Source organism: Pseudophryne corroboree, chromosome 2 (genome assembly GCF_028390025.1).
Source record: "Pseudophryne corroboree isolate aPseCor3 chromosome 2, aPseCor3.hap2, whole genome shotgun sequence".
Classification (NCBI taxonomy): Eukaryota; Metazoa; Chordata; class Amphibia; order Anura; family Myobatrachidae; genus Pseudophryne; species Pseudophryne corroboree.
The window spans coordinates 230,829,024-230,854,646 of record NC_086445.1 but is presented as its reverse complement, the minus strand read 5'-3'; the positions used below and the strand labels follow the sequence as shown (position 1 = coordinate 230,854,646).

The following is a 25,623-nucleotide window of genomic DNA, read 5'->3' as shown; positions in this document are numbered from 1 at the left end:
CGTCCTAGTGGATGCTGGGAACTCCGTAAGGACCATGGGGATTATACCAAAGCTCCCAAACGGGCGGGAGAGTGCGGACGACTCTGCAACACCGAATGAGAGAACGCCAGGTCCTCCTCAGCCAGGGTATCAAATTTGTAGAATTTTGCAAACGTGTTTGCCCCTGACCAAGTAGCAGCTCGGCAAAGTTGTAAAGCCGAGACCCCTCGGGCAGCCGCCCAAGATGAGCCCACCTTCCTTGTGGAATGGGCTTTTACAGATTTAGGCTGCGGTAGTCCTACCGCAGAATGCGCCAGCTGAATAGTGCTACAAATCCAGCGCGCAATAGTCTGCTTAGAAGCAGGAGCACCCAGTTTGTTGGGTGCATACAGGATAAACAGCGAGTCAGTTTTCCTGACTCCAGCCGTCCTGGAAACATAAATTTTCAGGGCCCTGACTACGTCCAGTAACTTGGAATCCTCCAAGTTCCCAGTAGCCGCAGGCACCACAATAGGCTGGTTCAAGTGAAAAGCTGATACCACCTTCGGGAGAAATTGAGGACGAGTCCTCAATTCTGCCCTATCCATATGGAAAATCAGATAAGGGCTTTTATAGGACAAAGCCGCCAATTCTGACACACGCCTGGCCGAAGCCAGGGCCAACAGCATGACCACTTTCCACGTGAGATATTTCAAATCCACAGTCTTAAGTGGTTCAAACCAATGTGATTTCAGGAACTCCAAAACCACATTGAGATCCCAAGGTGCCACTGGGGACACAAAAGGAGGCTGAATATGCAGAACTCCCTTGACAAAAGTCTGAACTTCAGGCAGGGAAGCCAGTTCTTTCTGGAAGAAAATCGACAGGGCCGAAATCTGGACCTTAATGGACCCCAATTTGAGGCCCAACGTCACCCCTGTTTGCAGGAAATGCAGGAATCGACCCAGTTGAAATTCCTCCGTTGGGGCCTTCCTGGCCTCACACCACGCAACATATTTTCGGCAAATACGGTGATAATGGTTTGCGGTGACATCCTTCCTGGCTTTGATCAGGGTAGGAATGACTTCCTCCGGAATACCCTTTTCCTTCAGGATCCGGTGTTCAACCGCCATGCCGTCAAACGCAGCCGCGGTAAGTCTTGGAACAGACAGGGCCCCTGCTGCAGCAGGTCTTGTCTGAGCGGCAGAGGCCAAGGGTCCTCTGAAAGCATCTCTTGAAGTTCCGGGTACCAAGCTCTTCTTGGCCAATCCGGAACCACGAGTATAGTTTTCACTCCTCGCCTTCGTATTATTCTCAGTACCTTGGGAATGAGAGGCAGAGGAGGAAACACATAAACCGACTGGTACACCCACGGTGTTACTAGAGCGTCCACAGCGATCGCCTGAGGGTCCCTTGACCTGGCGCAATATCTTTTTAGCTTTTTGTTGAGGCGGGAAGCCATCATGTCCACCATTGGTCTTTCCCAATGGACCACACTTCTGGATGAAGTCCCCATTCTCCCGGGTGGAGGTCGTGCCTGCTGAGGAAGTCTGCTTCCCAGTTGTCCACTCCCGGAATGAACACTGCCGTCAGTGCTAACACATGATTTTCCGCCCATCGGAGAATCCTTGTGGCTTCTGCCATTGCCCTCCTGCTTCTTGTGCCGCCCTGTCTGTTTACATGGGCGACCGCCGTGATGTTGTCTAATTGGATCAGTACCGACTGGTTCTGAAGCAGAGGCCTTGCTTGGCTTAGGGCATTGTAGATGGCCCTTAGCTCCAGAATATTTATGTGAAGCGAAATCTCCTGATCTGACCACAGTCCTTGGAAATTTCTTCCCTGTGTGACTGCCCCCCAGCCCCGAAGGCTGGCATCCGTGGTCACCAGGACCCAGTCCTGTATTCCGAATCTGCGGCCCTCTAGTAGATGAGCCCTCTGCAGCCACCACAGCAGCGACACCCTGGTCCTTGCCGACAGGGTTATCCGCTGTTGCATCTGGAGATGGGACCCGGACCATTTGTCCAACAGGTACCACTGGAAAGTCCTTGCGTGGAACCTAAATTATACTTTCTTTCTAGGAGCTCAGGAGAGCCCCTAGTGTGCATCCAGCTCAGCCGGGCACAGAAATCTAACTGAGGCTTGGAGGAGGGTGATAGGGGGAGGAGCCAGTGCACACCAGATAGTCCTAATTCTTTTAGATGTGCCCAGTCTCCTGCGGAGCCGTCTATTTCCCATGGTCCTTACGGAGTTCCCAGCATCCACTAGGACGTCAGAGAAATAGATTTACCGGTGAGTAAAATCTTATTTTCTCTGACGTCTTAGTGGATGCTGGGGACTCCGTAAGGACCATGGGGATTATACCAAAGCTCCCAAACGGGCGGGAGAGTGCGGATGACTCTGCAGCACCGAATGAGAGAACTCCAGATCCTCCTCAGCCAGGGTATCAAATTTGTAGAATTTTGCAAACGTGTTTGCTCCTGACCAAGTAGCAGCTCGGCAAAGTTGTAAAGCCGAGATCCCTCGGGCAGCCGCCCAAGAAGAGCCCACTTTCCTGGTGGAATGGGCTTTTACAGATTTAGGGTGCGGCAGTCCAGCCGCAGAATGTGCAAGTTGAATCGTGCTACAGATCCAGCGAGCAATCGTCTGCTTAGAAGCAGGAGCACCCAGCTTGTTGGGTGCATACAGGATAAATAGCGAGTCAGTCTTCCCGACTCCAGCTGTCCTGGAAACATACTTTTCAGGGCCCTGACTACGTCCAGTAACTTGGAATCCTCCAAGTCCCAAGTAGCCGCAGGCACCACAAGAGGTTGGTTCACATGAAAAACTGATACCACCTTAGGAAGGAATTGGGAACGAGTCCTCAATTCCGCCTTTCCCATATAGAATATAGATAAGGGCTTTTGTATGACAAAACCGCCAATTCTGATACACGCCTGGCCGACGCCAAGGCCAACAGAATGACCACTTTCCACGTGAGGTATTATAGCTCCACGGATTTAAGTGGCTCAACCCAATGCGACTTCAGGAAATCCAACACCACGTTGAGATCCCACGGTGCCACTGGAGGCACAAACAGGGGCTGACTATGCAGCACTCCCTTAACAAAAGTCTGAACTTCAGGCAGTGAAGCCAGTTCCATTTTGGAAGAAAATCGATAGAGCCGAAATCTGGACCTTAATGGAACCCAATTGTAGGCCCATAGTCACCTCTGACTGTAGGAAGTGCAGAAATCGACCTAGCTGAAATATCTCCTTTGGGGCCTTCCTGGCCTCACAGTACGCAACATATTTCCGCCATATGCGGTGATAATGGTTAGCGTTCACTTAATTTCCTAGCTTTAAATAGCGTAGGGATAACTTCCTCCGGAATTCCTTTTTCCTTCAGGATCCGACGTTCAACCGCCATGCCGTCCAACGCAGCCGCGGTACGTCTTGGAACAGACAGGCCCCCTGCTGCAGCAGGTCCTGTCTGAGCGGCAGAGGCCATGGGTCCTCTGAGATCATTTCTTGGAGTTCTGGTTACCAAGCTCTTCTTGGCCAACCCGGAACAATGAGTATAGTTCTTACTCCTCTCCTTCTTATTATTCTCATTACCCTGGGTAAGAGAGGCAGAGAAGGGAACACATACACCGACTGGTACACCCACGGTGTTACCAGAGCGTCCACAGCTATCGCCTGAGGGTCCTTGACCTGGCGCAATATCTTTGTAACTTTTAGTTGAGGCGGGACGCCATCATGTCCACCTGTGGCCTTTCCCAACGGTGTACAATCATTTGGAAGACTTCTGGATGAAGTCCCCACTCTCCCGGGTGGAGGTCATGTCTTCTGAGAAAGTCTGCTTCTCAGTTGTCCACTCCGGGAATGAACACTGCTGACAGTGCTAACACATGATTTTCCGCCCATCGGAGAATCCTTGTGGCTTCTGCCATCGCCATCCTGCTTCTTGTGCCGCCCTGTCGTTTACATGAGCGACCGCCGTGATGTTATCTGACTGGATCAGCACCGGCCGGTGTTGAAGCAGGGGTCTAGCCTGACTTAGGGCATTGTAAATGGCCCTTAGTTCCAGAATATTTATGTGTAGGGAAGTCTCCTGACTTTTCCATAGCCTTGGAAGTTTCTTCCCTGTGTGACTGCCCCCCAGCCTCGAAGGCTGGCATCCGTGGTCACCAGGACCCAGTCCTGTATGCCGAATCTGCGGCCCCCTAGAAGATGAGCACTCTGCAGCCACCACAACAGCGACACCCTGGCCCTTGGAGACAGGGTTATCCGCCGATGCATCTGAAGATGCGACCCGGACCACATGTCCAACAGATCCCACTGGAAAATCCTTGCATGGGACCTGGCAAATGGAATTTCTTCGTAAGAAGCTACCATCCTTCCCAGGGCTCGCGTGCATTGATGCACCGACACCTGTATACGTATTAGGAGGTCTCTGTCTAGAGACGACAACTCCTTGGACTTCTCCTCCGGGAGAAACCCTTTTTATCCTGTTCTGTGTCCAGAACCATACTCAGGAACAGTAGACGCGTCGTAGGAACCAGCTGCGACTTTGGGATATTCAGAATCCAGCCGTGCTGTTGTAGCACTTCCCGAGATAGTGCTACTCCGCCGAACAACTGCTCCCTGGACCTCGCCTTTATAAGGAGATCGTCCAAGTACGGGATAATTATTTCGGCCATTAACTTGGTAAATACCTCGGTGCCGGGGACAGACCAACGGCAACGTCTGGAATTGGTAATGACAATCCTGTACCACAATTTTGGAGGTACTCCTGGTGAAGAGGGTAAATAGGGACATGCAGGTAAGCATCCTTGATGTCCAGTGATACCATGAAATTCTCCAGGCTTGCAATAATCGCCCTGAGCGATTCCATTTCGAACTTGAACCTTCGTATATAAGTGTTCAAGGCTTTCAATTTTAGAATGGGTCTCACCGAACCGTCTGGTTTCGGTACCACAACATTTTGGAATAGTAACCCCGGCCTTGTTGAAGGAGGGGTACCTTGATTTCACCTGCTGGAAGTACAGCTTGTGAATTGCCGCCAGTACTACCTTTCTCCGAGGGCAGCAGGCAAGGCTGATGTGAGGTAACGGCGAGGGGGAGTCGCCTCGAACTCCAGCCTGTATCCCTGTGATACTATTTGCAGAACCTAGGGATCCACCTGTGGGCAAACCCACTGGTCCCTGAAGTTCCCGAGACGTGCCCCTACCGCACCTGTCTCCACCTGTGGAGCCCCAACGTCATGCGGTGGAAGATTTTTGATCCTGGGAACTGGCTGCTGGTGCAGCTTTTTCCTTCTTCCCTTGTCTCTGTGCAGAAAGGAAGCGCCTTTGACCCGCTTGCTTTTCTGAAGCCGAAAGGACTGTACCTGAAAATACGGTGCTTTCTTAGGCTGTGAGGAAACCTGAGGTAAAAAAAATTTCTTCCCAGCTGTTGCTGTGGATACGAGGTCCCAGAGACCATCCCCAAACAATTCCTCACCCTTATAAGGCAGAATCTCCATGTGCCTTTTATAGGCAGCATCACCTGTCCACTGCCGGGTTTCTAATACCCTCCTGGCAGAATGGACATTGCATTAATTCTGGATGCCAGCCGGCAAATATCCCTCTGTGCATCCTTTATATATAAGACGACGTCTTTAATATGCTCTATGTTAGCAAACTATTATCCCTGTCTTAGAGTATTAATATTATCTGACAGGGTATCAGACCCCGCTGCAGCAGCACTATTTATGCTGAGGCAATTGCAGGTCTCAGTATATAACCTGAGTGTGTATATACAGACTTCAGGATAGCCTCCTGCTCTTTATCAGCAGGCTCCCTCAAGGTGGCCGTATCCTAAGACGGCAGTGCCACCTTTTTTGACAAACATGTGAGCGCCTTATCCACCCTAAGGGATATCTCCCAACGTGACCTATCCTCTGGCGGGAAAGGGTACGCCATCAGTAACTTTTTAGAAATTACCAGTTTCTTATTGGGGGAACCCACGCTACTTTACACACTTCATTCATTCATCTGATGGGGGAACAAAACACTGGCTGCTTTTTCTCCCCAAAAATAAAACCCCTTTTATGTGGTACTTGGGTTCATGTCAGAAATGCGTAACACATTTTTCATTGCCGAGATCATGTAACGGATGTTCCTAGTGGATTGTGTATATGTCTCAACCTCGTCGACACTGGAGTCAGACTCCGTGTCGACATCTGTGTCTGCCATCTGAGGTAACGGGCGCTTTTTTGAGCCCCTGACGGCCTTTGAGACGCCTGGGCAGGCGCGGGCTGAGAAGCCGGCTGTCCCACAGCTGTTTTACGTCATCCAGCCTTGTAAGGAGTTGACATTGTCGGTTAATACCTTCCACCTATCCATCCACTCTGGTGTCGGCCCCACAGGGGACGACATCCCATTTATCGGCCTCTGCCCCACCTCCACGTAACCTTCCTCATCCCACATGTCGACACAGCCGTACCGACACACAGCACACACACAGGGAATGCTCTGACTGAGGACAGGACCCCACAAAGTCCTTTGGGGAGACAGAGAGAGAGTATGCCAGCACACACCAGAGCGCTATATAATGCAGGGATTAACACTATAACTGAGTGATTTTTCCCCCAATAGCTGCTTGTATAAACAATATTGCGCCTAAATTTAGTGCCCCCCCTCTCTTTTTAACCCTTTGAGCCTGAAAACTACAGGGGAGAGCCTGGGGAGCTGTCTTCCAGCTGCACTGTGAAGAGAAAATGGCGCCAGTGTGCTGAGGGAGATAGCTCCGCCCCTTTTTCGCAGACTTTTCTTGCGCTTTTTTATGGATTCTGGCAGGGGTATTTATCACATATATAGCCTCTGGGGCTATATATTGTGATATATTTGCCAGCCAAGGTGTTTTTATTGCTGCTCAGGGCGCCCCCCCCCCAGCGCCCTGCACCCTCAGTGACCGGAGTGTGAAGTGTGTATGAGGAGCAATGGCGCACAGCTGCAGTGCTGTGCGCTACCTTGGTGAAGACTGATGTCTTCTGCCGCCGATTTTCCGGACTCTTCTTGCTTCTGGCTCTGTAAGGGGGCCGGCGGCGCGGCTCTGGGACCGAACATCAATGGCCGGTTCCATGCTGTCGATCCCTCTGGAGCTAATGGTGTCCAGTAGCCTAAGAAGCCCAAGCTACCACCAGTTAGGTAGGTTCGCTTCTTCTCCCCTTAGTCCCTCGCTGCAGTGAGTCTGTTGCCAGCAGATCTCACTGTAAAAAAAAAAAAAACTAAAATATACTCTCTCTAGGAGCTCAGGAGAGCCCCTAGTGTGCATCCAGCTCAGCCGGGCACAGGATTCTAACTGAGGTCTGGAGGAGGGTCATAGTGGGAGGAGCCAGCGCACACCAGGTAGTCCTAAATCTTTCTTAGCTGTGCCCAGTCTCCTGCGAAGCCGCTATTCCCCATGGTCCTTACGGAGTCCCCAGCATTCACTAGGACGTCAGAGAAACTTTGATTAAATTGAGGAGTCAGTAGCAACTGGCAGCACAATAGGTTGGTTGATAAGAAATGCCGACACAACCTTCGGAAGAAACTGCCGACGTGTCAGGAGATCAGCTCTATCTTCATGGAAGATCAAGTAGGGACTGTGACACACGTCTAGCAGAAGCTAAGGCACAAAGTGACAGCCTTCCACGTGAGAAACTTGACCTCAACCTCCTGTAGAGGCTCGAACCAATCTGATTGGAGAAACTGCAGCACCACGTTAAGAACCCATAGGCGGCGCAAAGGGAGGCTGGATGTGCAGAACCCCTTTCAAAAAGGTCTGAACCTCCGGGAGGGAAGCCAGCTGTTTCTGGAAGAAAATGGATAGGTAAGAAATCTGGACCTTTACGGATCCCAACCCCAGGCCCATATCCACACCTGCTTGCAGGAAGAGGACAAACCGTCCCAGTTGAAACTCCACCATAGGAAACTTCTTGGACTTACACCAAGATACATATTTTTTTCCAAATACGATGGTAATGTTTAGACGTCACTCCTTCCTAGCCTGTATCAGGGTAGGAATAACCCTGTTCGGAATGCCCTTCCGAGCTAATATCGGACGTTCAACCTCCATGCCGTCAAACGTAGCTGCGGTAAGTCTTGATAAGCAAACGGCCCCCATTGCAGCAGGTCCTCACAAAGAGGAAGAGGCCTTGGCTCTTCTAGCAGTAGATACTAAAGATCCACGTACCAAACCCTTCTTGGCCAGTCTGGAGCAATGAGGATCGCCTGAACCCTTGTTCTCCTTATGAGTTTTAGGACTCTTGGAATGAGTGGAAGTGGAGGAAACGCGTACACTGACTGGAACACCCATGGAGTCATTAAGGCGTCCACCGCCACAGCTTGCGGGTCCCTCGACCTGGAACAATACCGCCGAAGCTTTTTTGTTGAGACGAGACGCCATCATATCTATTTGAGGTACACCCCAAAGATCTGTTACCGCCGTGAACACCTCCGGATGGAGTCCCCACTCTCCTGGATGGAGATCATGTCGGCTGAGGAAGTCCGCTTCCCAGTTGTCTACTCGCGGAATGAAGATTGCTGACAGCGCCAAAGCGTGTTTTTCCGCCCAGAGGATGATTCCTGTTACCTCTGACACGGTTTATGTAAGCCACTGTGAGTATCGGGAATTTTTTATCCGAAAAGGTTCGAATAGTAACCTTTGTTTTGCATATGCGGTGGTACTGGCACAATGACCTGTGCCTCCACCAACTTCTGGACGGCTTATTGCAGGACAGTCTTGTCCGCCAGTAGAGCTGGTAAGCCAGATTTGAAAAATCGGTGAGGAGGGAGACTTTGAAATTCCAGCCTGTACCCCTGAGACAATTTCTTGCACCCAGGGGTCCAGGCTGGATAACACCCAGACGTGACTGAAATGCCCGAGTCTCGCTCCCACCGGCCCCACCTCCGAGGCATGCAGTCCACTGTCATGCGGAGGACTTCGGTGTACCTGAAGCAGGTTTCTGTTCCTGGGAACCTGCAGCCGCAGGTTTCTTGGACTTGGGCCGACCTCCCCAAAAGAAGGTGTTGGACGGCTTGGCCTTTCTGGTCTTGGTAGACCGAAAGGGCTGTGATGTAGCTGAAGAAAAGGGTTTCTTCGGAGCAGGTGTAGCTGAGGGAAGAAAAGGTGACTTATCAGCCGTAGCCGTGGAGATCCACGCATCTAACGCTTCCCCAAAGAGAGCCTGACCTGTTTAGGGTAGGGTCTCCACACTTCTGGATTCCGTGTCGGCGCAACCACAGTCCTCGACGAGCTGGTACAGACATGGAAGAAATTCCCGCAGCCATGGAACCCAGGTCTTTCATGGATTCTACCAGAAATCCTGCATTTACGTAAAAACAATTCAACATCACATTTCTCCATAGTATCCAAGTCTTCAAGTAATGTGCCTGACCACTTTACTATAGCTTTGGCAATCCAAGCACTGGCAATAGTGGGACGTAGAATTGCCCCAGACGCCGTGTACATGGATTTGAGCGTATTATCAATTTTACGATCAGCCGGCTCTTTCAAGGCGGTAGATCCTGGAACAGGTAAAACCACCTTTTTTGAGAGTCTGGATACCGACAAAAATAGCATTTAATTCCTTTGACGCAGGGAAGGTTAGCGAGGCTTTCTTATTTTCAGTAAAGTAAACCTCCTCAACCTGCTCGGGTGTTGTATCAGCAATATTCAACACATCCCTAATAGCCTCTATTATCAACTGCACCCACTTTTGCAAGAGATGCTGACCCTCCCTCCCCGCAAGACATCCCCATCACCGTCTATAGTATCAGAATCGGTATCATCCTGCATGATCTGTGCAATAGCACGTTTATGTGAATATACAGCGGGGAGCCCTGATGTACCAGAACTGGGCCAGACTGCCATAGAGTTCAGTAAAACCTGAGTTGCAGATTCATTTTGTGCAACCCTATTTGAAATCTGAGAAATTATAGATTTGATAGAGGATAACCACTCAGGCTCCCTTGCTGGAATCTGTGCTAAACCAGTGCAATCCTCATTACATGGAATGGGATCATCCTGAGAGGACATATCCTCTGCAGCATATGACACAGAGGGGTGGTCTTCAGTATGCCGACTGACGGGATCCTGGCGCACAGTATACCGGTGCCGGGATCCCGACAGTAGGCATACCGACCCCCCTGGAGGGAGAATAAAATAGCGTGGCGCGCTTAGCGCGCCACCGTTCCCGTAGCGTGGCGAGAGCAGCGAGCCCACAAAGGGCTCATTTGCGCTCGCCACACTGTCGGTAAGCCGGCGGTGGGGCTCCCGGCGCCGGTATGCTGGTCGCCGGGAGCCCGACCGCCGGCATCTCGTAGTGAACCCGACAGAGTCCCTGGACATTGCTTAATGGAGACCACAGACACTCCACACACACACAGGGAAGGACAGAGTTTCACCCCCAAGAATGGCAAGAGAGAGACAGAGATTGGAGCCAAAACACACACAGCTTTTCATATAAAGGGAGACCCCCCCTATCAGCGCTGACTGTGCACCTTAATAGGTTACACAGTCGTTCTGCAGCCTCCCCCCCTTCAAAAACCCCCTGGTACCGTGAGAGATAGCTGGAGTTGCTGATGAGGGACTTGCTCTTCCTGAAAAGCGCTGTGGAGGCAGAAAAATGGCGCTGAAACGCTGCTGGGTCCGCTCTGAAGAGAAGCTCCGCCCCCAAAACAGCGCTGTCTTCCAGCTCTTCCTAGGATTATACTGGCCTGATGATTTATGCTGGCTGAGATCCCGGGACCCCGACAGGCTGTGTGACCAGTGTAGGGTGTAGGCGCTGGCTCAGGGTGCCCCTCACAGCACCGCAGTATGTACAGGTGAGCCTCTGGAGCGCAGTTAATACTGCGCTCCTACCCTGACATCTTCACACCGGCCCCCCGCTCTCTAGGGGGGGGGTCGGTGACTCACTCGCCACTGATCTTCAGCTCTGTAAGGCGGTGGCGGCATGCTGCTGGGGCGAGCGATCCCCTGCGGCGGAGAGCGATCTAGCCCCTCAGGAGCTCAGTGTCCTGTCAGCGGAGATACTGGCTCAAACCCCGTAGGGTGGACACTACTCCCCCCCCCCCCTTAGTCCCACAAAGCAGGGAGGCTATTGCCAGCAGCCTCCCTGTAAAATAATAAACTCTAAAATAGACTTTACTAGAGAAACTCTGGTGAGCTCCCCTAGCTGTGACCAGCTCCTCCGGGCAACTTTTCTAAAGGCTGGTAGGAGGGGCATAGAGGGAACAGCCAGCCCACACTCTCAAACTCTTAAAGTGCCAATGGCTCCTGGTGGACCCGATATACCCCATGGTACTAATGTGGACTCCAGCATCCTCTAGGACGTAAGAGAAAGACCATCGTAAAACACCGTTGGATTTCCACCTACACCTCATAGAACATGGGAATATACCAAGGATTCATATTTTCAATCATAGCCGACAATATAGAAACACTGATGCAAAAGGATGAACCATAAGCAGCCCCAAACGTTCAGCCAGTCCTTAATCCAAAAATATGGGGGGAGAACACAGGGGTCCCCGTATCTTAGAAACCAGTACCAGGCTCCACTAGTCTAGGAGCTAATGCCACAGCCTGTTCCCACCCATAGACATCAATAGGGTTTTTCCCCCCGCTGAAGTCTATGTGCTCCGCTTGACTAACATACGAAGAGCCTTAACCAATCAGGACAGCGCTACTACGCGGTGCTCCCTAATTGGCTGGTGGGTCTTCAAGTGAAAGAATACACACGGATGTCCGCCACTCAGGATAGGAGATACACGCTGTACACATGGACCCCTTACGTCCGCTTGGATCGGATAGTGCGGTTTGTTTTTTTAACCCTATGTATGCCTACATAGACAGAAGACCGATCTAAACTGGATTTAGGCAAGTATGTATATATATTTTTTTTCTTACAGGCACGCTATGGATTTCTACTTTGACAAGGGGTCCGTAGGGCTACGTGGGATAGTAGGTAAGAATGCGTGAGTGTGTTAGTATGTTTTATTAAAGCTGTATTATCAAGGTGTGCAAGTGTTGTCGTGACTGTAAAATTTATTTTACAGTAGAACTACAGATACCAGCAGGCCCTTTAATGCCCCGCATGCTAGTACTTGTGTTCACAATCAGTGGACCTGTAGTTCCACTGTAAAAAAATAAGAATTTACTTACCGATAATTCTATTTCTCGTAGTCCGTAGTGGATGCTGGGAACTCCGAAAGGACCATGGGGAATAGCGGCTCCGCAGGAGACTGGGCACAAAAGTAAAAGCTTTAGGACTACCTGGTGTGCACTGGCTCCTCCCCCTATGACCCTCCTCCAAGCCTCAGTTAGGATACTGTGCCCGGACGAGCGTACACAATAAGGAAGGATTTTGAATCCCGGGTAAGACTCATACCAGCCACACCAATCACACCGTACAACCTGTGATCTGAACCCAGTTAACAGCATGATAACAGAGGAGCCTCTGAAAAGATGGCTCACAACAATAATAACCCGATTTTTGTAACAATAACTATGTACAAGTATTGCAGACAATCCGCACTTGGGATGGGCGCCCAGCATCCACTACGGACAACGAGAAATAGAATTATCGGTAAGTAAATTCTTATTTTCTCTGACGTCCTAGTGGATGCTGGGAACTCCGAAAGGACCATGGGGATTATACCAAAGCTCCCAAACGGGCGGGAGAGTGCGGATGACTCTGCAGCACCGAATTAGAGAACTCCAGGTCCTCCTCAGCCAGGGTATCAAATTTGTAGAATTTAGCAAATGTGTTTGCCCCTGACCAAGTAGCTGCTCGGCAAAGTTGTAAAGCCGAGACCCCTCGGGCAGCCGCCCAAGATGAGCCCACTTTCCTTGTGGAATGGGCTTTTACAGATTTTGGCTGTGGCAGGCCTGCCACAGAATGTGCAAGCTGAATTGTACTACAATTCCAACGAGCAATAGTCTGCTTAGAAGCAGGAGCACCCAGCTTGTTGGGTGCATACAGGATAAACAGCGAGTCAGATTTTCTGACTCCAGCCGTCCTAGAAACATATTTTCAGGGCCCTGACTACGTCCAGCAACTTGGAGTCCTCCAAGTCCCTAGTAGCCGCAGGTACCACAATAGGCTGGTTTAAGTGAAACGCTGAAACCACCTTAGGGAGAAATTGAGGACGAGTCCTCAATTCTGCCCTGTCCGTATGAAAAATTAGGTAAGGGCTTTTATAGGATAAAGCCGCCAATTCTGAGACACGCCTGGCTGAAGCCAGGGCTAACAGCATTACCACTTTCCATGTGAGATATTTTAAGTCCACAGTGGTGAGTGGTTCAAACCAATGTGATTTTAGGAACCCCAAAACTACATTGAGATCCCAAGGTGCCACTGGAGGCACAAAAGGAGGCTGTATATGCAGTACCCCCTTGACAAACGTCTGAACTTCAGGAACTGAAGCTAGTTCTTTCTGGAAGAAAATCGACAGGGCCGAAATTTGAACCTTAATGGACCCTAATTTTAGGCCCATAGACAGTCCTGTTTGCAGGAAATGCAGCAAACGACCCAGTTGAAATTCCTCTGTAGGGGCCTTCCTGGCCTCACACCACGCAACATATTTACGCCAAATACGGTGATAATGTTGCACGGTTACATCCTTCCTGGCTTTGATCAGGGTAGGGATGACTTCATCCGGAATGCCTTTTTCCTTCAGGATCCGGCGTTCAACCGCCATGCCGTCAAACGCAGCCGCGGTAAGTCTTGGAACAGACAGGGTCCCTGCTGGAGCAGGTCCTTTCATAGAGGTAGAGGCCACGGGTCCTCCGTGAGCATCTCTTGAAGTTCCGGGTACCAAGTCCTTCTTGGCCAATCCGGAGCCACGAGTATAGTCCTTACTCCTCTCCTTCTTATGATTCTCAGTACCTTGGGTATGAGAGGCAGAGGAGGGAACACATACACTGACTGGTACACCCACGGTGTTACCAGAGCGTCCACAGCTATTGCCTGAGGGTCCCTTGACCTGGCGCAATATCTGTCTAGTTTTTTGTTGAGGCGGGACGCCATCATGTCCACCTTTGGTTTTTCCCAACGGTTCACAATCATGTGGAAGACTTCTGGGTGAAGTCCCCACTCCCCCGGGTGGAGGTCGTGTCTGCTGAGGAAGTCTGCTTCCCAGTTGTCCACTCCCGGAATGAACACTGCTGACAGTGCTATCACATGATTTTCCGCCCAGCGAAGAATCCTTGCAACTTCTGCCATTGCCCTCCTGCTTCTTGTGCCGCCCTGTCTGTTTACGTGGGCGACTGCCGTGATGTTTTCCGACTGGATCAACACCAGCTGACCCTGAAGCAGAGGCCTTGCTTGACTTAGGGCATTGTAAATGGCCCTTAGTTCCAGGATATTTATGTGAAATGACGTTTCCATGCTTGACCACAAGCCCTGGAAATTTTTTCCCTGTGTGACTGCTCCCCAGCCTCTCAGGCTGGCATCCGTGGTCACCAGGACCCAGTCCTGAATGCCGAATCTGCGGCCCTCTAGAAGATGAGCACTCTGCAACCACCACAGGAGAGACACCCTTGTCCTTGGAGACAGGGTTATCCGCTGATGCGATCCGGACCATTTGTCCAGCAGATCCCACTGAAAAGTTCTTGCTTGGAATCTGCCGAATGGAATCGCTTTGTAAGAAGCCACCATTTTTCCCAGGACCCTTGTGCACTGATGCACTGATACTTGGCCTGGTTTTAGGAGGTTCCTGACTAGCTCGGATAACTCCCTGGCTTTCTCCCCCGGGAGAAACACCTTTTTCTGGACTGTGTCCAGAATCATCCCTAGGAACAGCAGACGTGTCGTCGGAATCAGCTGCGATTTTGGAATATTTAGAATCCACCCGTGCTGTCGTAGTACTACTTGAGATAGTGCTACTCCGACCTCTAACTGTTCCCTGGACCTTGCCCTTATCAGGAGATCGTCCAAGTAAGGGATAATTAAGACGCCTTTTCTTCGAAGAAGAATCATCATTTCGGCCATTACCTTGGTAAAGACCCGGGGTGCCGTGGACAATCCAAACGGCAGCGTCTGAAACTGATAGTGACAGTTCTGTACCACAAACCTGAGGTACCCTTGGTGAGAAGGGCAAATTGGGACATGGAGGTAAGCATCCTTGATGTCCAGAGACACCATATAGTCCCCTTCTTCCAGGTTCGCTATCACTGCTCTGAGTGACTCCATCTTGAATTTGAACCTCTGTATGTAAGTGTTCAAGGATTTCAGATTTAAAATAGGTCTCACCGAGCCGTCCGGCTTCGGTACCACAAACAGCGTGGAATAATACCCCTTTCCCTGTTGTAGGAGGGGTACCTTGATTATCACCTACTGGGAATACAGCTTGTGAATGGCTTCCAATACCGCCTCCCTGTCGGAGGGAGACGTTGGTAAAGCAGACTTCAGGAACCGGCGAGGGGGAGACGTCTCGAATTCCAATTTGTACCCCTGAGATACTACCTGCAGGATCCAGGGGTCCACTTGCGAGTGAGCCCACTGCGCGCTGAAATTCTTGAGACGACCCCCCACCGTACCTGAGTCCGCTTGTAAGGCCCCAGCGTCATGCTGAGGACTTGGCAGAAGCGGGGGAGGGCTTCTGTTCCTGGGAAGAGGCTGCCTGCTGCAGTCTTTTTCCCCTTCCTCTGCCCCGGGGCAGATATGAGTGGTCTTTTGCCCGCTTGCCCTTATGGGGACGAAAGGACTGAGCCTGAAAAGACGGTGTCTTTTTCTGCTGAGAGGTGACCTGGGATAAAAAGGTGGATTTCCCAGCCGTTGCCGTGGCCACCAGGTCCGATAGACCGACCTCAAATAACTCCTCCCCTTTATACGGCAATACTTCCATATGCCGTTTGGAATCCGCATCACCTGACCACTGTCGCGTCCATAACCCTCTTCTGGCAGAAATGGACAGCGCACTTACTCTTGATGCCAGAGTGCAAATATCCCTCTGTGCATCTCGCATATATAGAAATGCATCCTTTAAATGCTCTATAGTCAATAATATACTGTCCCTGTCCAGGGTATCAATATTTTCAGTCAGGGAATCCGACCAAGCCACCCCAGCACTGCACATCCAGGCTGAGGCGATTGCTGGTCTCAGTATAACACCAGTATGTGTGTATATACTTTTTAGGATATTTTCCAGCTTCCTATCAGCTGGCTCCTTGAGGGCGGCCGTATCCGGAGACGGTAACGCCACTTGTTTTGATAAGCGTGTGAGCGCCTTATCTACCCTAGGGGGTGTTTCCCAACGCGCCCTAACCTCTGGCGGGAAAGGGTATAATGCCAATAATTTTTTAGAAATTAGCAGTTTTTTTATCGGGGGAAACCCACGCTTCATCACACACCTCATTTAATTCATCTGATTCAGGAAAAACTACGGGTAGTTTTTTCACACCCCACATAATACCCTTTTTTGTGGTACTTGTAGTATCAGAAATGTTCAAAACCTCCTTCATTGCCGTGATCATGTAACGTGTGGCCCTACTGGAAAATACGTTTGTTTCCTCACCGTCGACACTGGAGTCAGTGTCCGTGTCTGGGTCTGTGTCGACCATCTGAGGTAACGGGCGCTTTAGAGCCCCTGACGGTGTTTGAGACGCCTAGACAGGTATTAACTGTTTTTCCGGCTGTCTCATGTCGTCAACAGTCTTTTGTAAAGTGCTGACGCTATCACGTAATTCCTTCCATAAGACCATCCAGTCAGGTGTCGACTCCCTAGGGGGTGACATCACTATTACAAGAGAACGGCCGATATATCGACCAGTGTGTACGGGCCTTAACAGTTAATGTTTTCCAGGTCACCAAGCAGTTGAACAGGTGTATTCATTACTCACTGACACATTATAAAAGACCCACAGGTGGAGCAAATTATTTCCTTGCAATCCTGTGAGGAGACCTGGAAAACATGAACGGTTAGGGTGTGTACACACGGTGAGAAATTTTCTTTCGATTTTGACTATATAGTCAAAATCGCAAGAAAAGTTAGTGCAGATCGCAAGGTGAAAATCTCCTTGCGATCCCGATTCGATCCCGATGCGCGGTCCTGCCAGGTCGGCATCGCAAGAAAAGATAGACTGTGCAGGCAAGTCAATCTTTGCTAGATCGGTGTACTATCTAGTTCATCTCACATGTCAATGACATCTCACATAAGCCAAAATCGTAAGCACACATAGTCCATATCTCAAGAAAAGTTAGTCAAAATCTGTGCTATCTGGGCTCGAGGGAGTTCAAGGGAAATCGCAAGTGAAAATCGAGCATAGCAAGGATCTCACCGTGTGTACACACCCTTAAGGCCCATACACATTAGACGATGTCGCTCTGTGAGCGACATCGTCTAATGTTTCCCCCTCCCGGGCCGGCCGGTCGGCGGCCGACTGTACACACTGAGCGATATGACCGCTCAGTGACGTCACGCCTCCGCCAGCCCTGCATGAAGGTCGTGGACGACAGTCCACATCCTTCATGCATGCCCTACCGACAGCGACGCTCGTTGCCAACCCGCGGGGCCGCGCATCGGTCGTCGCTGGCGTAATACACACTTGATGATAAAATGAGCGAAGTCGCTCGAGGGGGAAAATGAGCGACATCGCTCATTTTATCGTTAAGTGTGTATGGACCTCTAGGGGTACTTGAGGACCACGGTTGAGAACCACTGAGTTATATTGTTTCTGTGCAGGGTGAATATGGGCTGCTTTATTTTTACCATTTAATTTAGATTTCAGTTTGAACACATCCCACCGAAATCTCTGCACATTACATCTGCCCGATGATTGTACAAACTGACGAGGAGCAGGCGCGCACACAGCGTACAAACTGACGAGGAGCGGGCGCGCACACAGCGTACAAACTGACGAGGAGCGGGCGCGCACACAGCGTACAAACTGACGAGGAGCGGGCGCGCACACAGCGTACAAACTGACGAGGAGCGGGCGCGCACACAGCGTACAAACTGACGAGGAGCGGGCGCGCACACAGCGTACAAACTGACGAGGAGCGGGCGCGCACACAGCGTACAAACTGACGAGGAGCGGGCGCGCACACAGCGTACAAACTGACGAGGAGCGGGCGCACACAGCGTACAAACTGACGAGGAGCGGGCGCACACAGCGTACAAACTGACGAGGAGCGGGCGCACACAGCGTACAAACTGACGAGGAGCGGGCGCACACAGCGTACAAACCGACGAGGAGCGGGCGCACACAGCGTACAAACCGACGAGGAGCGGGCGCACACAGCGTACAAACCGACGAGGAGCGGGCGCGCACAGCGTACAAACCGACGAGGAGCGGGAGCGCACAGCGTACAAACCGACGAGGAGCGGGAGCACAGCGTACAAACTGACGAGGAGCGGGCGCAGACAGCGTACAAACTGACGAGGAGCACGCACACACAGCATACAAAGTGACAAGGAGCGTGCACACACAGCATACAAAGTGACACGGAGCGCACACAGAGCGTACAAAGTGACACGGAGCGCACACACACAGCGTACATGCTTGGGGGATGCAAGCTGAGTGCAGAGAGACACTGAGCATGCAGACACAGCGTACAGAGCATACAGAAATTTATCAAACTTTAAGAAAGATAAAAGGGAGACGTTGACCATAGCAATCAATCAGATTCTAACTGCCACTGCATTCACTGTGCTGGATAACTGACAGATCTGGGGCAGATGCACTAAGCCACGGAGAGAAAAGTCAACGGAGATAAACTACCAAGCAGCTTCTGACATTTTTCGAACTCAGCCTGTGACATGGCAATTAGGAGCCGAGTGCCGGTACTTTAGCTCCATTCACATTATCTCTCTCCATGGCTTAGATAGTACATCGCCCATTCTACAAGCTGATCGTTTGCTTTGCGAGACTTCTCCACTTTCTCTGAGAGGCATGATACATCCCGTGTAGTGAGCAGAGGCTGGAGACAGGTAAGTGCACAGGACGGGAAATACCTGCAATACCTGCAGCCGCACTGCACAATGAGGGAAGCAGGAGAAGAGTCGGCCAGAGCCGCAACCACCCTGCTCCCCAGCCGCCTCCATCCACTTCTCCCGCCATAACCGCTGGCTTGAACCGTTCGCTCAGCCGAGGCTTGGAACACAAGCAGCTCCTCCGGAACACGACGGCTCAGCCGTCCGGGGGAGGTATAACGACATCACAGCCATGTGACGGGACCAAGAGATGACGTCACTTTACCATGTGACCATGCTACTCGGCGGCTAGTTGCAAGAGGGCGTTCGCATGATGGTATTTGCATGATGCAGCTGTATAGTGACACAGGAGGAGACATGTCTTACCAGCTGCCTCTTCCTCCCAACAAGGGAGCCCTGGACCCTGGTTCTCTGACCTGGGAGCTATGCAGCGGCTCAGTGATAGATATTTGTACTGGAGTCATTTTGTTCGTGGTGTATGTGACTGAGAGGCATATTTATTAATAACAAGCGGCTGTACAAGGGTCTGGTCGGGCGACTAATCGTGATGATACATGATTTATCAGGAATTGGGGAGTGATACATTTCACAGTGATAAAGTACCAGCTAACCAGCTCCTAACTCTATGGGGCAGATTTATTAAGCTCGGTGAAGTGATAAAGTGGAAGATGATAAAGGACCAGCCAATCAGCTCCTAACTGTCAAGTCACAGGCTGGGTTTGAAAAATGACAGGAGTTGACTGGCTGGTCCTTTATCACCTACCAATTTTCACTTCACCAAGCGTAATAAATCTGCCCTACAGGTGTGTTTGAAAAATGACAGGAACTGGTTGGTTGGTTCTTTATCACCGTGCAATTTATCACTCTCCAAGGCTTGATACATTTGGGCCAAAGCCTGAAACCTGCCTGTGAAAATTACCTATATAATGGTGAAAACCACATCACAATTGGTTTCATGGCTTCAGAGTTTACCTGAATCGTAAAAACAGACTTTCTCATATATAAGATGTTAGATGAAATATATCACGGCAATAAGATTTTTAGTACTGCTGGGATGTAATAATATGAAATAATATGAATTGTGATCATTTCGGAACCCAAGCGCCATTCTGAATAGATACATTCTGCTGACTGCACATGTGTGAGTGGAGCATGCCAGGGCAAATTAAAAATGGAGAGAGAGACCACTACACATCTGATGCCGTCACCCCCTAGATATAGCCAGAGCATACTTAGTATTTGTGGGTACCCCCTAAAACTCTGACAAATATTACTTGATAAATAGGTTCCTCTGGGTGGAGAGTTGGAATGTTGTGAGAGCATTAGTTTTATTTATTTTTTATCAAGGATGGGAGTGGGGTAAGCTATAGTAAAGAAATGGGGTTTCAGAGAGAGGTTAAAGGCTCTGGGAGAATGTGATCAGACACAGATCAAATAATACACTGCTCAAAAAAAATAAAGAGAACATTTAAACAACACAATGTAACTCCAAGTCAATCACACTTCTGTGAAATGAAACCGTCCACTTAGGAAGCAACACTGATTGACAATCAATTTCACATGCTGTTGTGCAAATGGAATAGACAACAGGTGGGAATTATAGGCAATTAGCAAGACACCCCCAATAAAGGAGTTGTTCTGCAGGTGGTGACCACAGACCACTTATCAGCTCCTATGCTTTCTGGCTGATGTTTTGGTCACTTTTGGAAGCTGGCAGTGCTTTCTCTCTAGTGGTAGCATGAGACGGAGTCTACAACCCACACAAGTGGCTCAGGTAGTGCAGCTCATCCAGGATGGCACATCAATGCGAGCTGTGGCAAAAAGGTTTGCTGTGTCTGTCAGCGTAGTGTCCAGAGCATGGAGGCGCTACCAGGAGACAGGCCAGTAGTACATCAGGAGACGTGGATGAGGCCGTAGGAGGGCAACAACCCAGCAGCAGGACCGCTACCTCCGCCTTTGTGCAAGGAGGAACAGGAGGAGCATTGCCAGAGCCCTGCAAAATAACCTCCAGCAAGCCACAAATGTGCATGTGTCTACTCAAACGATCAGAAACAGACTCCATGAGGGTGGTATGAGGGCCCGACGTCCACAGGTGGGGGTTGTGCTTACAGCCCAACACCGTGCAGGACGTTTGGCATTTGCCAGAGAACACCAAGATTGGCAAATTCGCCACTGGCGCCCTGTGCTCTTAACAGATGAAAGCAGGTTCTCACTGAGCACATGTGACAGACGTGACAGAGTCTGGAGACGTCAAGGAGAACGTTCTGCTGCCTGCAACATCCTCCAGCATGACCGGTTTGGCAGTGGGTCAGTAATGGTGTGGGGTGGCATTTCTTTGGGGGGGCCGCACAGCCCTCCATGTGCTTGCCAGAGGTAGCCTGACTGCCATTAGGTACCGAGATGAGATCATCAGACCCCTTGTGAGACCATATGCTGTTGCGGTTGGCCCTGGGTTCCTCCTAATGCAAGACAATGCTAGACCTCATGTGGCTGGAGTGTGTCAGCAGTTCCTGCAAGACGAAGGCATTGATGCTATGGACTGGCCCGCCCGTTCCCCAGACCAGAATCCAATTGAGCACATCTGGGACATCATTTCTCGCTCCATCCACCAATGCCATGTTGCACCACAGACTCTCCAGGAGTTGGCGGATGCTTTAGTCCAGGTCGGGGAGGAGATCCCTCAGGAGACCATCCACCACCTCATCAGGAGCAGGCCCATGCGTTGTAGGGAGGTCATACACGTGGCACGTGGAGGCCACACACACTACTGAGCCTCATTTTTACTTGTTTTAAGGACATTACATCAAAGTTGGATCAGCCTGTAGTGTGTTTTTCCACTTTAATTTTGAGTGTGACTCCAAATCCAGACCTCCATGGGTTAATAAATTTGATTTACATTGATAATTTTTGTGTGATTTTGTTGTCAGCACATTCAACTATGTAAAGAACAAAGTATTTAATAAGAATATTTAATTCATTCAGATCTAGCATGTGTTGTTTAAGTGTTCCCATTATTTTTTTGAGCAGTGTATATCACAGAGACCCATTGACAGACGCATAGGATACACACAAGTCAACTGGCTAGATGTAAATGGTAGCATACCTGGCTGAACATATTTACACTGATCAGGTATCCAGTGGTGCAAGTTGAAAAAAATTCTTAGTGTTACTGTGTGTGCATGCCAAAAAAGGGCGTGGCCACATTCCACAAGGGACATGGCCACTGAAAATGATGTTCCTGACCTATTGGAGGCTATCAAACTGATTCTTCAGATTGAGGATGAAACTGATCCTCCAGATACGTCTAAGAAACCTGATAAGTTTAAACCTCAGAAGGTTACTAAATTAGTTTTGCCACATTCTGACCATTTGGTTGACATACGTCGGGTATCCTGGGAGTTTCCAGGGAAGAAATTCTCCCTGTCTAAAACGATGCTAGCTCGTTCTCCCCTCTCTGCAGAGTAAGTAAGTATTGGGAAAAACCACCACCGGTGGACTCACATGTAGCACGTCTGGTGGTGTCTTCTACTCTGCCTGTCACTACCGTCACCTCTCTGAAGGAACTGATGGATAAGTGCATGGATGGTTGCTTGAAGTCTATTTACACTCTTGCGGGTGCTGTACATAGACCTACAATAACTGCTTCTTGGGCTGCAAAGGGTATTGAAGCCTGGGTTCAAGCTGTTGAGGCAGAGCTACCTTACATTCAGGAGGTGGCCTCTGATGCGGCCAAAGCATCTATTACATCCATTCTGGCTCGCCGGATTCTGTGGTTGTGGTCCTGGTCGGTAGACCTGGACTCTAAAATGACCTTGGAGGTGATCCCTTTTAAGGGAGACATCCTATTCTGGGAAGATTTGAACAAGATTGTTGCTGATTTAGTGTCTGCTAAAACCGCATGTCTACCAAGTACTAATCCTTCGGCTCCAAAGGCTAAAAGTACCTCCTTTCGTTCCTTTTGACCTCCAAGTAAAGCAAAGGGTCAGGCATACCCGAAACAGGCTCGCTTTTCCAAAACCTCTAAGCCCAAGCCTAAATGTTCTTGGGCTGCCCGTCAGCCGGCTTCCAAACCAGACAAGCCTGCTGCATGACAAGGCGGGCCCCCCCTGGTGGATCCCAGGGTGGGAGGCCGACTACTGCGGTTCACCCAGGTATGGTTACAGACCACTTCGGATGCGTGGGTGAGGGAAGTCGTCACTTGCGGATACGCCATCTCTTTCAAGACACGTCCCCCTCACAGGTTTTGCTTGACGGTTATCCCTTCGGATCCATTAAAGGCAAAGACTCTACGTTTGGTGGTGCAATCACTCCTGGACACGGGAGTGATAGTGCCGGTGCCTCTGTCTCAGAGGGGTAGGGGGTACTGTTCAATGCTGTTCCTAGTCCCGAAGCCGAATGGATCCTCCCAGCCCATTCTCAACCTCAAATCTTTGAACAAATTTGTGAAGGTATCCAAATTTTGTATGGAAACTCTTCACTCTAGTGTTCTGGCTTTGGAGCCCAAGTATTATATGGTATCCCTGGACATACAGGATGCTTACCTACACATACCTATTGCCGTATCGCATCAGCAGTATCTGCGGTTTGCTGTTGGCAACCTACAGTACATTATCAATTCCAAGCTTTGCCCTTTGGACTGACTACAGCTCCTCGGATCTTCACCAAGGTCATGGCAGTCATGACAGCCATTCTCCGTCGGCAAGGTATCAGGATCCTGCCGTATCTGGATGACTTGCTGATCCTGGCGAACTCCCCAGAGGTTCTCACACGTCACCTGGAACTGATGGTTCAATTCCTACAAGCACACGAGTAGCTCATCAATTGGAAGAAATCCTCACTGGTTCCTGCTCAGAGCATGGTGCACCTGGGGGCATTACTGGACACACACAACCAACGTTTGTTCTTGTCTCCAAAGAAGGTCTTGAAGCTTCAGGACAGGATAAGATGCTTCCTCTCTTGCCCACGAGTGTCGATACACTCAGTGATGCAAGTACTAGGCCTCATGGTGTCGGCTTTCGACGTGGTAGAGTACACTCAATTTCACTCTTGCACTCTGCAGAAGCTAATCCTTGCCAGGTGGGACAGCCTGCCTCACCATATCAGATCTCACATGATCTCCTCGACTCCGGAGGTTCGTCTGTCACTGAGCTGGTAGCTACAGGACCAACAATTGAGGGGTCATCGCTTCTGGATCTCCAACTGGGTCCGCCTAACGACGGATGTCAGTCTGAGGGGTTGGGGCGCGGTGTTGGAGCAACACTCTCTCCAGGGTCGGTGGACTAGGGAGGAATCTCTCCTCCCGATAAATATTCTGGAGTTGCAGGCAGTGTTCAATGCTCTGAAACTTGCCCTGCCTCTGGTACTGAACAGGCCTGTTCAAGTATAGTCGGACAATGCCAACACAGTGGCGTACATAAATCATCAAGGTGGCACGCGAAGCCACATGGCAATGATGGAAGTGTCAAAGAGTCTTCAATGGACGGAACGCCATCTGCCAGCCATATCGGCAGTGTTCATTCCGGGGGTCCTCAACTGGGAAGCGGACTTCCTCAGTCGTCAGGACGTACACGCCGGAGAGTGGAGCCTTCATCCAGAAGTATTTCAACTCCTAGTGGACAAGTTGGCCCTACCAAATGTAGACCTGATGGCATCTCGACACAATCACAAGGTCTTCAGAGCAAGGACAAGGGATCCTCGAGCAGCGCACTGGAAATTCCATGGAACTTTCGGCTGCCTTTCGTATTCCCTCCAGAGTCACTCCTGCCGAGGGTAATACGGAAGTTCAGGCAAGAAGGAGGAACACTACTTCTAATCGCTCCAGTGTAGCCCAGACGGCATTGATTATCAGACCTGCAGGGTCTCTCGATAGAGTGTCCTCTTCTACTTCCTCAATGCTCAGACCTCCTCGTTCAGGGCCCTTGTGTCTTCCTGGACCTGGCCAGACTGGCTTTGATGGCGTGGCTCTTGAAGCTTCACTGCTAAGAGCAAATGGATTCTCTGAGGCGGTCATTCAAACTATGTTGAAAGCCAGTAAACCAGTTTCGGCTCAGATTTATTACAGGGTCTGGAATTCTTCACCTGGTGTGCTGCTAAGAATTATGATGCATATACTTTCAGAACTTCCAGGCTTTTGGCTTTTCTACAACAAGGCCTAGACTTGGGCCTTCGTCTGGCCTCCCACAAGGTCCATATATCTGCCTTGTCGGTGTGGTTTCAGAGAAAAATTGCCTCTTTTCCTGACGTTCACACTTTCACTCAGGGTGTTCTACGGATTCAGCCTCCCTACGTCCCTCCTGTGGCTCCGTGGGATCTGTCTGCTGTTCTGAATGCCCTACAAGAGTCTCCATTTGAACATCTTGAGTCTGTGGTGTCACGATCCAGGTACTGAGACACCGCTTTCTACCTGTTAGGTGCCTCCTGAGGTTGGCTCAGCGAGCCAGGGCTGGGCCTTAGTTTGTCTATTGCCTGCAGCGCTGGTGTCAGCGGCCGCCTCAGTATATGTACTCACGGAGGTGCGGCGCTTTCATCCCCGTCGTGGCTGTCCCTGCCGCGCCTGTGGTCCACTACTGGATGTGGGTCCTTGTGTGCCTCGGCCGCTGTTCTCATCCCTGCGGCCGCAGTGCGCATTGGGCGTGTGGAGTCTCTGGTGCTGTGGCCTCCGCCGCCATTGTTGTTTGCACATGTTTCCCAGTGCTTAGTTCCCCTTCAGATTCTGTCAATGGGCGCAG

At 50.4% G+C, this 25,623-nt stretch overlaps 1 protein-coding gene across 2 annotated transcripts in view; it reads right to left on the bottom strand.

Annotated features, from left to right (window-relative positions):
* Window positions 1-19,178, bottom strand: part of NEMP1 (nuclear envelope integral membrane protein 1) — a 205,973-nt gene extending 186,795 nt beyond the window's left edge. Inside the window, exon 1 of one of the 2 annotated variants that reach the window (XM_063952439.1) lies at window positions 18,917-19,178. In XM_063952439.1, coding sequence (XP_063808509.1) covers window positions 18,917-19,022 — 106 coding nt within the window. In that variant the 5' untranslated portion in view covers window positions 19,023-19,178. The remainder of the gene's footprint in view (window positions 1-18,916) is intronic. The other variant, XM_063952440.1, reaches the window with a different exon arrangement.
* Between the last annotated feature and the right edge of the window lie 6,445 nt (window positions 19,179-25,623).